The sequence below is a fragment of the Scyliorhinus canicula genome, chromosome 2 (genome assembly GCF_902713615.1).
Source record: "Scyliorhinus canicula chromosome 2, sScyCan1.1, whole genome shotgun sequence".
Taxonomy (NCBI): domain Eukaryota; kingdom Metazoa; phylum Chordata; class Chondrichthyes; order Carcharhiniformes; family Scyliorhinidae; genus Scyliorhinus; species Scyliorhinus canicula.
In genome coordinates this window covers 29,364,396-29,379,270 of record NC_052147.1, presented here as the reverse complement: position 1 = coordinate 29,379,270, position 14,875 = coordinate 29,364,396, and the positions used below count along the sequence as shown (strand labels likewise).

The following is a 14,875-nucleotide window of genomic DNA, read 5'->3' as shown; positions in this document are numbered from 1 at the left end:
GATGTCACTTGAATAGCAGGTTACTAAAGGTTGCCCTTGTAGCTATTCACTTTTACGCAGGTTTCATAAGCTGAAGCACCCAGCAACAACATCCCTCAGCTGGTTTGGTTCATTCTCTCCATTATCTCCAGCCCCCCCTGGAAGTGGGTAACCTGCAAAAAAAGGTGACCCAATGGCAGGTAAACCATTTCCTGCCAGGATCCCTCGGAAATCCTACAGCACTGTTAACAAAGTAAAAAGACTGCAGCACTATGCAAGCCTGCGGACGTGTGCTCAGGGTGCTAGTGCTCAGCACTGGAAACATGCTTTGAAGAACTGATCACCACTCTAGGCAGTCAATGCACTCAGAGTCTCTGTTGGCCCCAGAGCCTTATCTTTTGCGAAGAGATGCCTCATTGTTTAGAAAGAGCACCAACTGCTCGTGCAATTCAGGTGGCCTACAGAGTACAATCACATTTTTTTCTCCCCCCAGAATTACTCTAAATGACCAGCTACTGGACTGTAAATGCTTCCTTCGTGCGGTCACATTTTTGTCATTCCTTTTGTAGCAACTTTTCCCCGGTAGCTCCGTTGCTTCAGAGTTCCAGCGTCCCAGGTTTCGATTCCCAGTTTGGGTCACTGCCTGTGCAGTGTCTGCACGTTCTTCCCGTGTCTGCGTGGGTTTCCTCCGGGTGCTCCGGTTTCCTCCCACAAGTCCCGAAGGACATGCTGTTAGGTAATTTGGACATTCCGAGTTCTCCCTGTGTATCCGAACAGGCGCCGGGATGTGGCAACTAGGGTCTTTTCACAGTGACTTCATTGCAGTCTTAATGTAAGCCTACTTGTGGCAATAAAGATTATTATTAAATTCCCTTGTCCCTCATGATTGAAATTGCCTGTGTGAACTTGCCACGCTACAATTACACCCTCCCACCAGTGATGGTGCTGTTGCACCTCATTCCTTCATCTCCCAAATTCTCTGAGAAATTCAGGCGGTCCAACCTATTCTGCATCTCATCTCCCCAAATTGTGCTGAGTTTTGAAATTGAAATATAAATGAAATCAAAATATCTTGTAAAAACAGGGCAGAATGTCGGACATTAAAATTGAGAATGATGTCTGGCTGTCCTAGCCCTGGTCCCTTCCCTCTAATCCCACTTCACCAGAGAAACACCACACTTGCCTGATCTTGACTTCCCATGTCCGTTGTCATGAGAGATCGACTTGTAAGGAGGTAGGTCATTCATTGCTTTGGCAGCAGAGGTGGGTGTGCAAGCTGACCCAAGGTTATGTGGTATAATTGACACTGATAATTAACCATGTAACAAACACCGCTCTAGTGTGGCAGTATTAACTTAATCTGTATATTTTTGTGATATGGGAAAGAAGAAAAATAATTTGCATTTAAATAGCACCGTCCCTATCCTCGTGACATCCCAAAGTGTTGCACGGTCAATAAAGTACTTTTGAGATGCAGTCAACTGTTGTAATACAGGAAGTACAAGTAAACACCTTTTATACAAGGGTCCACAAGCAGCAATCAAAACAAATGACCCGACAGCCTGTTTTGATGCTGCTGACTAAGGCCGGGATATTGGAAAAATTCCCTACCAATGTCCAAACAGCTCTATGGGATCTTTTATCTCCCAATGTCTACAGTGGGGCTTTTGTTTTAACCCTCATTTGAAAGACAGCATTTACGAATGACATACAAACATACAAAGTATGAGAAGAAAGAGTAGGCCCTTTGTCCCCAGGTCTGCTGCATCATTTGATAAAATCATGGATGATAGGATTATTGCCTCAACAGAGGCGCAACAGAGAATCCTCCCGATGAAGCATCCCGTCCACAGTCTGGCTCATAATTAAAAACATTCGTTCAGCATCCACCCTGTCAAGGTGACAATGCAGCAGCCCCTCAGTACGGCACGAAGTAACAGCCTAGATTACGTACGCGACTCTCTTTGGGAAGGCCTGAACTCAGAACCTTCTGGTTCAGGAACACTATGGGACATCCCAAGTCTCAATCATAATTATAAAGCAAAAAATAATGTTTATCTCCAGCTCTGGGCTAAATAACTAGGACCTGAACTGTAAGCTTGTATATACATACAGACATAGTAATATACTGTACTAGTTAGTGATCACAGACACCAAGGAAATGGTTTTAAGGGGGGGGCAAGTGTATTAACAATCATCCTACTGTGAACAGCATATGGCAGATCCTCTATGTTGCTCAGTGCTTATCAAAGGGAAAATAAGCTTACTGCAAGTCTGAATACCATCAAGTAATAATAATAATAATCACAAGTAGGCTTCAATGAAGTTACTGTGAAATCCCCCTAGTCACCACGTTCTGGCGCCTGTTCGGGGAGGCCGGTACAGGAATTGAACCCACGCTGCTGGCCTTGTTCTGCATTACAAGCCAGCTATTAAACCCACTGTGCTAAACCAGCCCCATGTCAGGTCACATCTCAGCATTTGATACTTTCAACATCGAATTTGTCATTTCAAACGCTGATTTAGGATCCTTATCCAAACCTAAATCCATACAAGACCACAGTACAAATCGCAGACATCATTCAGCTCTGTTGGGTAGCTTTACAAATCATTCATAGTTCCACACATCCAGCTTTAAAGCTGGAATAGTCTTTGCAACTGAATTATAGAAGATGAGGGCCCGTGTGCAAAGTGGCAAATTTGCTCGCAACATATTTGGAAACGGTTAGCTCTCATAACAATGTTCCCACAAGAATTCATTTGTTAAGTAGTAAGTGCCCATTTATGCCAATGGGTCATTTGCAAACAACCAGTTCAAAAAGAAACTCAATTGCAGTCGTTCAATAATTGGGACTCTATAATCATAGGATTTTCAGTTTTGTTTGATGGCCAATTAGTTCCAAATGCAGAGGCAGTTTAGGCTCCAGGCTTATTCGCATCTACCAGAGTCGAGTCTCTCCAAACAGGTGACTTTGCATTATTACCAGTTCCCAGGGACACACTTCTTTGGCCAGTTTGCTCAAGCTGGAACTCAACCAAGGTGACGCACAGAAAACAAATGCTGGTGATGTCATCAAAGGTAAGGACAAGGAAAGACGGGACAGAAAGGCCAAAGAACAAAAGGAAGGAAAGAAAGAAAAGAGATGCAGGAGAGAAAAAGCTGTGAAAGAGATTAAAGGACATAGCAAATGAGAGAGAGAAAGAATGAATGACGGAAAGCTGAAAAAGCAGAGAAGAAAGAAAGAAAGAAAAGGAATAAAGAAGGGGAGTAAAACAAACATTGTATTTCTGCTTCCTGAACCCCTTTTCCCAAGTGTGTTATCACACGACAGGTTCGGGATTTTTTGAACATATAAGCTGAAGGGTGGTCCCATTTGTAATGATTTCAGTACAGGAGTGCGGAAGGAAGAAAGGTGACAAAACATGTGGTCACCTGCCCTATTATCTTCCATTTTGGTTTGATGTAAACTGTCGTTTGATAATGCTCTTGTGACACACTGGGTTGGATTCTCCCGTCGCCGAGAATCCAAGTTAAAACAGAATCAGGACCGGCGCCGCTTTTGCGACGCTCCGCCCCATCCAAAGCAGCGTACTTGCAGATTACGCCGCGCCACGTATCGACGGTCTCAGGACATTGCCCGAGGCCCGCCCCCCGATGCTCCGCCCCCGACTAGCCCAGTTCCCGATGGCGTGGGTCTCTCATGGCCTCATCCGTCAGGAACTCAGCATAGCGGCTGCGGACTTAGTCCAACGCCGCCACAGTCGGGGTGGGGCAATCTGTGGGCAAGGGGAGCCAATATTCGGGGCTGAGAGCACTGGGGGGGGGGGGGGGGGGGGGGGGGTCCGGGGCGTGCGAGCCAGCCGAATGGAGGTACTATTTCACGGGCCGCGTCCGCAAGGGACCCCCGCCATGAAGCACGACGCGGCCGCTGCAGGCCACCGCCGTGCACATGCGCAGCCATGGACCCGGCAATTCTCCGGAGCGTATCGACAGCTTGAGCCGGGTGCTCTACGCTGCTGTCCTGCTAGCCCCGAGCAAAACAGGGAATCGGTGACCGTTTTTCGCCAGTTTTCCTGCCACCGTCCCCACACCGGCATGGGGACATAGCCCCAGAATCGGAGAATCCAGCCCACCATGGCAGCTTTTCCTATATTAAAACGTCCTATATAGATGCAAATTACTGTTGTAAGATGAATAACTTTTCTTTTTAAACTAGTTCGATTGTGGAATAAGCACAAGTCCCAAAATGAGGATTCTGGCGAGAGAGAACATTTGGAGTGAAACAGATTTGGGGCAAAGTATTTGAAGTTCAAGGATCATCACTGCTGGATCCATTCGGGTCGATGAATTGCATAACTAAAGGCAAGAACACAACATTGACAAAAACAAAATTGGCTGAAGCAAGATTTTTTTCCAGCAGCTATTCCAAAAAAAGTACTCCATTGGCTGTTAAATGTTTGGGAATCCTGGGGGTCATGAAAGGCTCCAGATAAACTTGCACTCTTATTGCCCATTTATCAAGGTCAAATGCAATAACCATCTCAGTGTTGGCCCAGTTGCAATTAGATAATGCACAAACCTGGAAGAGAACGTGATCTGGTCAGTCGCGAAGAACACGAGTGCCTTTGCCACTTGGGCCTTCAAGGCCGTGTTGTTACTGGCCTGTTGAGGATTCATTGAATAATGAACGCATATCAAATTCTTCAATTCAGTATTTTTTACCTTTTATGGGCAGAATAACAGTTTGTATTTTCTTAAAAAGAAAGCAGCTCTTTTTCCCATATCTTTTTTAAAATCACACGCAACATTGTAAGTGGGTGGAAACTGCCAGACAGACAAACGGTTTAAAATGAAACAGAAGGGTAATCTATTTTAAACAAAAGTCTAAACATGGAAAGACAGTTAACATTTTTACAATGACAAATGACATGGAGACCGTTACTGGATACATAAATATGTATTCTCCTCATTTATCCCCATTGTTGCACAGAATTTTCCACTTGAAATAAATGCACCTGGGTCCATCTTCATTAGCCCGCCCTGACAGAAATGAGGGGGGGGGGGGGGTGTTGGGGGCTGAAAATTAAATGGTATCACTTCCATCAAACTTTAGTCAGTGACACTTCCCAATAGGTTGCTCTCCACCATCAGTTTCAGACGGTCAAGATGTTTTTATACCACAGGAGTGTGGACGATTACAGAACACCTTCCCCATCGGCTACACTCCCATGGTGTAAACTGCCACATGTCCGACTGACTGACTCCACAATGCCAGACAGTTGCAGGCTCAGCCATCAGGACAGGAGTGCTTATTGAAGCGGGGGGGGGGGGGGGGAGAACCAGTGCAACCAGGGATCCGCTGTTTGGATGAGTTAAGCTCCACCTTCCAGTGAACAGTTCACGGGGCATGCACTGACAAATCAAGAAACAACAGCATCCATTTATATTAGCTGCGAGGCGGGAATTGAAACAAGCCTCCAGTTGGCGAAGAGCCAACGAAACGTCCACAGTAAACACTCAGCCTCGGAAACCTCTCATTTTCCTGAATCACAGTTTTTTTTGCAGTGACGTCAAGGGAGTTCCACACAGGGACCGAACATAAATGGAATAAATCCTCACCAGCGAGCAAAACATACACATCCGTAGGCGGAGACTAATAATGAACTCAAAAGGTGCCAGCTCATTGCCACGCTTCGCTTGCTTGCCAGACATACCATTTGCTGCAGCACAAGAGAAAGGCAATACCCTCATCTTCGTGGCAGATGTAGAGGAATTGAACATCAGCTACACATTCTTATTGCAATAATCCGCCGTAGATCCCCCCCACCCCCCGCCACTTCAGCTGAGAGGCCCCAGAAAATGCCAATTTCAAATGGCGCCTCATTTGATTTAGCAGCAGAGTAAACATGAAAAATAAATATCTGATACATCTCAACAACAACCTGCATTTATTCAGTGCCTTTAATGTAATAAAAAGTCCGGGGACCTGACAACAGCGTGACACTAAGTAATGTTGGCACCAAAGGTGTACGATGATATCAAGAAAGGTTTGGTTGGAGATGGGTTTTCCGAGCATTAAAAATTAGGAGCAGAAATAGGCTACTCAGCTCCTTGAGCTGGCTCTGGCATTTAGTACGATCATACCGGATCTAATTTTAACCTCAACCCCGCATTCCCAGTTACACCCCCCCAACACCACAATAACCACCTTGCATTTTCCCATCAGTACAGCCCCTGCCAAGTCTAGAAGGTCTCACTGTGGAGAGTGCTCAGTTTTCAGAATAGTGAGACTATTTATTGCCAGCCTTTTTACACGTGTCACCCAACCACGGCTCACAGCGACAGTCAAAAACAGAAGACACGACGAGTTATTTAACTAGAAATAAAATGCATCCATTATCCCACATAGCCATTGTGGAGATTTAAAAATCTATACCTGCAATGCTGCTCCGACAAAGGAACCATAAACTGCCACATGACAGCAGAATTCAATTAGTAAAATGGGAATGCCAGGCGCTGAGTAGCCAGGGGGATCCGTGGGGCAATACTGATGCTGATGCATCGACCCAACTTGAGCCCTTTAATATTAATATTATCAGTCACAGGAATGCAATGAGAGTTTACAATCTCTCTGTTAAAGAAAGATCCTTAGGGTGAACGGGATTAAGATAACTGGAGTGCGTCTGTGCTACACATTGCATTTGATATAAATCAAGCAAATGACTACAGTCTCTTTTTACAATGCAGCAACATAAAAGGAAGCATGCTGAAAACTGGGGTGGTTTGCAAACACATGTTTACATTCAAAATCTCGTGCCTGATATGATTTTTGTGTGCGTTTCATGCTAAAGACAGGCAAAGAGCCTTGTGTCAATAATCACGGCAGGGTTCTATGCCATCTGTCAGCTGAAATGCCGAATGGTGGGATAAACATTCCGTCTACTGGTATCAGTGGTCCCGAACAGGGGATTATTCCAGGCCACTCAAAAGCAGCTAGCTTGCATGTATTTATTTAAAGGTTACTTGTGGGGCCAGAGGAAACTGAACGCACCTGCTGAAACCACAAAAGAATCTTCCTGGCCTGCTGCTAGCCTGTGCGTGGTCTCCTGCACTGAGCTCCCCACTCCTGCCCTTTAACTAATTACTTGCCGCTCGGTTTCACAGAGGAGCTGCCAGATTCTATGGCCTCCAGCAAACTGCTCGCGACTAATTCAGTGCCTACAGCTTGCCAACATTACAGAAATGAGGTTCAACTGCTGTTTGTGTGTATGAGCGAGAGAGACTGAAAGAGAGAATGAACAACAATTTGCAAACTTCATCTGATCTTCAACCAGGCAAATCATCCAGAAGTGTCAGAAAGGAGTATTATATAGGGGTAGATATAGTGGGCGGGATTCTCCAGCAGGCGGAGAATCCCCGCAACCGCGCCACCCCGATGCCAGCGCGTTTGGCGTGCCGCAGGCTGCGGGTCGCTCTAGGCGCCGTCCGCACCTGGTCACAGCTGGCGGGAACTCTGCGCGGGGTCGGGGGATGGCCTGTTGGGAGGGGGGGGGGGGGGCCCTCCAATGGGGCCTGGCCCACGATCGGGGCCCACCTATCGGCGGGTCAGCCTCTTGCTCCTCGGGCCTATTTTCTTACGCGCCGGACCCTGAACTCTTGCGCCATGTTGCGTCGGGGCTAGCACGTTGAGGGAGGCCACCACTGCGCATACGCGGGTTGGTGCGGCGCACAGTTTGCGCAGATGGGAGGCTGGAGAGGCGAGAACCGCTCCAGCGCCGTGCTGGCCCCCCCTAGGGGTCAGAATCGGTACTCCCGCAAGCCCGTTCACACTGCCGTGAACGCGACGGCGTTTCCGACGGCGTGGATACTCTGCCGCCGAATGGGAGAATCCCGCCGAGTATATCTGGATTTTCGGAAGGCGTTTGATAAGGTGCCGCACAGAAGGATAAAACACACGAGATTAGGGGTAATTTGTTAGCTTGCATGGATGATTGGCTGGCAGACAGAGAGTCGGGATAAATGGGTCTTTTTCTGCATGGCAATAATGTAACGATGGAGTGTCACAGGTTTGGTCCTTGGGCCCCCAATTATTTACAATCATATTAAAGACTTAGATACACGGACAGAAAGGTCTATAGACAAATTTTGCAGATGACACTAAAATTGGTGGGATTGTAAATTGTACTGAGGAAATAAGAACACTTACAATGGATATAGATGGGTTAGAAGAGTGGACCAAATGTGGCAGATTGAGTTTAACGTGGGTTAAGAGTGAGGGCAACCATTTTGGTCGGAAAAATGTAACAGTAAGTTATTATCTAAATGGGGAAAGACTTTGGGGTGCTCTGGTACATAGGGATCTGGGTGTCCTTGTGCACGAGTCACAGAAAACTATCATGCAGGTACAGCAGGTAATATAGAAAGTGAATGGAATGTTGGCATTTATAGCTAAATGAATAGAGTATAAAAGGTAAAGAAGTGTTGCAACTGTACAAGGCATTGGTGAGACCGCACCTGGAGAACTGTGCAATTTTTAGTTCCCTTATTTGAGGAACAAAGTAGTGGCATTGGAGGCAGTTCAGTGGGAGGGTCACTAGATTGATTCCAGAGCTGAGCGGTTTGTCGTATGAAGAGAGATCGAGCAGTTTAGGCCTATACTCTCTACAGTTTAAAAGACTGATACAGGGTATGAATAAAGTAGACATGCAGCGGATGCTTCCTCTTGTGGGGCATTCTAGAAGGAGAGGTCATTGAGTCAGGATAGGAGGTAGCAAATTTAAAACAGATTTGAGGAGAAACTACTTTCTCCAAAGGTCCGGTGAATCTGTGGACTTCGCTACCCCGAGTGCGGTGGGATGCTAGACAGTGAGTAAATTGAGGAGTTAATTTTTTTATCTAATATGGGTGACAGGTTATGGAGAATGGCAGGATTGGTGGAGATGAGGTCTTGATGAAATCAGCCATGATGGGTATTGAACGGTGGAGCCGGCTCGAGGGGCTAAATTGCCTACTCCTGCTCCTAGTCTGGAGTTCGAGAAAGAACTATTCTTTCTAATTCCACCTTCCAGATCTTGCTGTAGGCCCTGAAGGTTACAGCACCTCAAGCACAAATCTGGTGTCTTGATGAATAAGGGGATTTCTTGATTATAAGGGGATCGGGGGCATGGGGAGAAAGCCAGGAGAATGGGGATGATTGAATGGCAGAGTAGCTCGATGGTCGAATGGCCTAATTATGCTCCTATATCTCATGAATTATAGAAATAAAATCTAAAGAGATAGCGGGGGTGGAATTTCCCCAAAAATGACTACGGGCTAGATTCTCTGATCCCCCCAGCCGCGTGTTTCTCACTGGCGTTCGTTGGCGGCGGGGTTCCCGCTGCTGTTTAATGGGATTTCCCACGGAAGACACCACTGCCACCTTGAAACCTGCGGGCGGGCGGTGCACTGCCAGCAGAAACAGAGAACCCAACCCCCGGAGAATTCTGGCCCATGTGTCCATTTTGGCAGGAAAACGGTGTGGATATCGCCGCTGTTTGGTGCAATTCCCATCGGAATTCTCCCCCACTTGTCAATTGTTTGGAGTTTGGGGAGATTCTCACTGAATTCTCCCACATTTCAACTTCGTTCAGAGTGGGGACCTAAAGAAGATGGCTTGACCGCTCCTTGGCGCCTCAATTCCCAGACAACCCTATGGCCCACCCTCCCTCCTACTCACTGGCAGAGAACGCCCTCCCCCCATCCTACTCACTGGGCAGAAACCACCACCCCCGCCAGTACCAACACCTCGCTATAGGGTCGCCAGTGACCCACCCCCCCCCATATTCATGCCCCACTCTCAATCCTCCTTTCATGGCCATACCCCCTCTCAGGCCCCATTGGGCAGCACCAAGACAGAGTGTCAAGCCACTGCTCTGCCTTGCCCCCGACCACCCGGGGGCTCCAATGACCTCTGTACCCCCTGGTGTGACCATCATGTCTGGCCTCCATTGATGGAAACAGGAGTGATTCCCGCTGGTGCAGCCGAGGCCGGTGGGAATGGAGAATCTCGGGAGCCCGGGAGACTCCGGCCACTGGCTGGAGCATATTTAAGTGACTTTGAGAACTCATTTGAATATGATGTGGAGATGCCGGTGTTGGTCTGGGGTGAGCACAGTAAGAAGTCTTACAACACCAGGTTAAGTCCAACAGGTTTGTTTCAAACACTAGCTTTCGGAGCATTTGAAACGAACATGTTGGACCTTTAACCTGTGTTGTAAGACTTCTTACTGTGCATTTAAATATGCCTCACCTGGTTCACGCCCAGCGAGGGCCTGGACCAGGTTGCCGGTCAGATGCCGCAGGCAGGGAAACGTCGCTCTCCGTTAGGCAACCGGCGTGAAACTCGATTAGGGCTCTCCTGCCATTCTCCAGGAAAATAGTGGGGGTGCGCTGGCGCAACGCAGCCGGAATATCGCACCCAAGGTGGGTTTAAGCCTGCACCTTAGGAGGAGAGAGCTGAGAGACAGAGAAGTTGAGGGAAGGGGAGTTCAAGATCTAGGGCCGGATGGCGATCCCAGTGCCTTCCAAAAGCAGCCACAGTCCTCCTCATTGGCATGCTGAGGGCAAGAAGCTCTCGCCAGGGGAGATCTCCACCCCCATGTCTTGATTCCAGGGGAGGGCCCACCTCTGGCCTTGCCACTGTCTGACTGGCATGGGGCTCAGTGCCCCTTCCTCGAAAAGAGGCACTGAAGGTCCCCTTGCCAGCTCTCCAGTCAGCAAACAAGATCCCCTTCACAACACAATTCCAACCCACTGCTCCAGCTGAAAGACAAGTACTTCCTGCTGCAAAGAGTTTCCAGCATTAACAGGGTTAAGATCAATTTTCTAAGTCCAAGTGCTTTGGCACAGTTCCGGCTTATTTATTTTCTGATCTTTTTTTAAAGCTGAAAAACATCTTAAAGTTGGAATGTTGGCTATCAGTTTTTCCACTGAGTGCCATACACAACCAAACATGAAGTTTGATTGAGAAAGAGGGGGGTGGGGGGGTAATCTGTTGCCATGGTTGCGCTAAGTGCCCAGGTCCAGTATACTTTGGATATCTGCCACTTTCCAAAAATGTCCTCAATTATCCTGGCAGCTTGACAGAGGCTTTGAATGAACAAATGCCCACTGCCGGTAAAATCTTTTGGAACAGATTCGTATTTCGTTATTCTTCGAGGGTACAATGAGTCGTCAATGATTCTTAATCTCTTGAGGGCCGGTTTGTTCAAGGATCACAGAAAACTACATGGTAACTTTAGGCTCAGATTTAAAGGGACAGTCCCTCATCAAAGATTTTTTTCCCCCCCGTCTTTCATGGAGGCAATTGAACCTGTGACTGCCCCCCCACCTCCCTCCACAGCACAATACGGATTAGTACGTCTTAGGTTACGTCTTAATTACAGAGGAGCCAAGTTTTAGATTTCTACTCTGCGTACACCACTCAAAAGGTGTTGATCCATGCGGGTTTTCTTTCAGTGGACTGGAATCCATGCACCTCCAGTGGCCCAATCTCCATGTATGAAACTATGTGTGCTCCACATAGGCTATCTTACTTTAACACTGCTGCTGAGACAGGACCCACCCGATTTTGACACATGATGCTCTCCAGTGGGGGAGACTGGATGGGAACCAGCATCTGGAGTCTTGGCCTGAAAGGCTTCCCTGTCCTACCCTGAACCCAGGGACTGTGAAGGTAATTGCCGTGCTCCTACTGACATTCTGGCTGGAAGCAGCAAAGCAAATACAGGCTTGAGTATTTAAATCTGGGACATCCCTGGCGGATCTGACCCAAAAAAAAATCAAACATAGCGGCGCACTTTCTGAGCGAGCTCCAAAACAACCACATGGTTGGTTTCAAAATTGCCACACAAATTAACTTTCATGCTCCCATTCCTCATAAAGACGCCATTTGGCTTCCTCTAATCTACCCAGAGGGCAGGGCAGTGCGGACTTGAGGTGCGCCCACAGTGTTTGTTCGTCTCCATTCCAGAATCAATGGGGCAGGCAGTTTTGCTTCAAAGTTGCATTCAGGGGAGGGTCTTTCTGGCCGATCACGCTGCCGGGATCCAGTCCTGCCAACAATGCACCCCTGGCGGTCTGGGGTGCGTTCACCCCCCCCCTCCAGGCCGGCCACTGGTGACCACTGAGGACACCCCACAGAGGGGGGAGGAAAATCCCACCCAGTGTCATTTTTGCAAGTGTTTCTTTTGACACCTCAGGTCCGTCCCATCTCCACAGTATGTGGCATGTTCTATGCGAGCAGTAGAATAAACCTCTGGCTGGGTTTGCACCTCCTGTCCAAAATGGCCTCCAAAAGATGTTGGGAGCAGATGCTTTTGGCACTTCTTTCTCCACCCTGAATCACAAAGCCATTTTCAATACCAGCGGGCACAGAGATGAGGGGGAATGTCTTCAGCCAGAGGGTGGTGAATCTGTGGAATTCTTTGCCGCCGAAGGCTGTGGAGGCCAAATCACTGAGTGTCTTTAAGACAGGGATAGATAGGTTCTTGATCCCCTTGAAGGGGATCAGGGGTTATGGGGAGAAGGCAGGAGAATGGGGATGAGAAAAACTTCAGCCATGACTGAATGGTGGAGTAGACTCGATGGGCCGAGTGGCCTAATTCTGCTCCTATGACTTATGGTCTTATAACAAATTCCGTCTGCCTCAAAGGCAATTCACAAGTCAGAGGCATCCTCCTGGGGTTAAACACAGCAACAGAGCCCAAAGAAATGATCATTTCATCCAGCAGCTAGTTATCAGAGAAGCATGTTCCTCCCCATCTAACTTCTCAAAAGTCATACTGGTGCACTTCGCAGATCAAAATTAGGCGCAAGCTTTTTTCCCCAAAAATTATTTGTTCTTGTGACGTTGCGAGGCCGCATTTATTGCCCATCTCTGGTTGCACCAAAATGAGGATCAGAGGCCTTTTCTTTAATTGATAGCATGTTCCTGCTTCCTCCTCTCCACCCAGATTGATGATGAGGGACTCAGCAATAGTGGCACCATCAAAGGTAATTGGGAGTCAGCTACACTCTTGCTTCTTCCTCAAGTTCAAGTAGTTGTTACCAGGTATTTATGCGGGCTGAATGTCAGCCTAAGCCTAGACATTACCTGCTGCTTTTGGCACGAGTTGCTTCATTATGTTGCAAATCGAGCTAAACCAATGGAATCATCTGCAAACTGCTCCTCACAATGAAAAAGATTACTGATAATGGGGAAGAAGATACGTAGTTAGGCCAAGACACTTCACAGCAGAACTCCTTCACTGACGAGCTGGGGCTTTGTCACTGGCCTCATTGCCAATCTTTCCTCCGTCAGGTATAACCCCCAACTCACCAGTTCAAGTGGGGTTTCTCGAGTCCAAATGTTGCCTTGTGTCAGTGAAGTTTAATTTCCCTTGTGACATTCATGTCTAACTATTGATAGCTCTTGCCATTACTTTACTGATGTGGCATATGGCTGAAGGTAGTTGATGTCGGATTTAAGATTTATACTGATTTTTGAAGATTAGATGTGCCTGCGCAATCTTCCATGTTATCAGGTGATTGTCAGTGTCAAAAGTTATGCTGGATCAGATTGACTTGATGGCATACTGAACACACACATTATACAATGGTAATACACGTATGTCTGACCATGACTAGGCAGCGAGTCAAGCAGTCACTTCAAGCTGACCTACCAATGAAGCATATTGCGTCCCGACAGCGACGGGAGGCAACTAAAACATCCACGCAAATTATGGAATAGCAACTGGCAGGCTGCCGCTGGGAGCAGGCTGGTAGGCTGCATTCAGAGCTGGCAAACAAGCAATAGGGAGGATTAACCAGCCATTTGCGATTGGAAACTTCCTATTTTAGGTGCACATGCAGGGTATTTTATGCATTAATATCAATTAAAATTTATGCTAATAACTGAAATACACCAAAATAGCCAATTTATAGAATCAGAAATTACTTGCACATTAACTATGCACCTTGGCAACGCCTCGATCAGAGTCAACTTGCCCGGTTTACAGTTTGAATTTACACAAAACTTGGAGGATAACTGTTCTCTGGCGGATTCTCCACGGCAACACCTCAACCAGAGTCCACTCATCAGCCAATCGGCACACTTTTCTCATGCAGGATAAATTGTTCCCCTTGAGATTTCGTCTTACGAGTCAATCCTGACGAGTGCAAGACAAAAGCTTTGACGACATGTCTCTTTTTTTCCAGCAACACTCAAATTCTGTACCTCCAAACGACTGGTTATTGCTCAGTTCTCAAAGTAATAGAGAAGTAATATAAGGAATCATAAATGTAGGAGCAATGGCAGGTTGCTTGATCAGGGAGGGTACCTCAAAGGAAGAGGATATTTGCAGTGGTTCAAACCAGGGCAGAATTGATAAAAGGAAGCAGTCATTTAAATAAATAATATCTTCATTGGGTCATATGCAGGCTTACATTAACACTGCAATGAAGTTACTGTGAAAATCCCCGTTTCGTCACATTCCGGTACCGCAGAGGGAGAATTCAGAATGTCCAATTCACCAACAAGCAAGTGTTTTCAGGACGAAACTGGAGCACCCGGAGGAAACTCACACAGACGCGCGGTGAATGGGCAGACTCCGCACAGACAGTGACCCAAGCTGGGAACCCAACCAGGGTCCCTGGCACTGTGAAGCAACAGTGCTAATTACTGTGCTATTCTGCCGCCCTCACTGCCAGAACAGCAGGGCGGATCAAAATACATTGCTTCAAATTGGTAGACATAAGCCAGTGAAAATATTAGTGACTAGGAGTCCTGCCATTTTCAACTTGATATTACATTCAGATCTCTGGTTCCGTTTTATTGGGTGCAATTTTTGGAGCAGGTAAGGTCACATGATACATGGA

The 14,875-nt window shown here is 47.2% G+C and overlaps 1 protein-coding gene across 6 annotated transcripts in view; it reads right to left on the bottom strand.

Annotated features, from left to right (window-relative positions):
* The window catches only part of LOC119951775 (inositol-tetrakisphosphate 1-kinase-like), a 243,560-nt gene that overhangs the window by 77,736 nt on the left and 150,949 nt on the right, over positions 1–14,875 (bottom strand). Inside the window, exon 1 of one of the 6 annotated variants that reach the window (XM_038775125.1) lies at positions 6,417–6,557. The exons of 4 other annotated variants lie outside the window; for them this stretch is intronic. In XM_038775125.1, the coding sequence (XP_038631053.1) occupies positions 6,417–6,542 (126 nt within the window). In that variant the 5' untranslated portion in view covers positions 6,543–6,557. Of the gene's footprint in view, positions 1–4,559; positions 4,583–6,416; positions 6,558–14,875 lie in introns of those variants that run through there. One more of the 6 variants, XM_038775155.1, reaches the window with a different exon arrangement.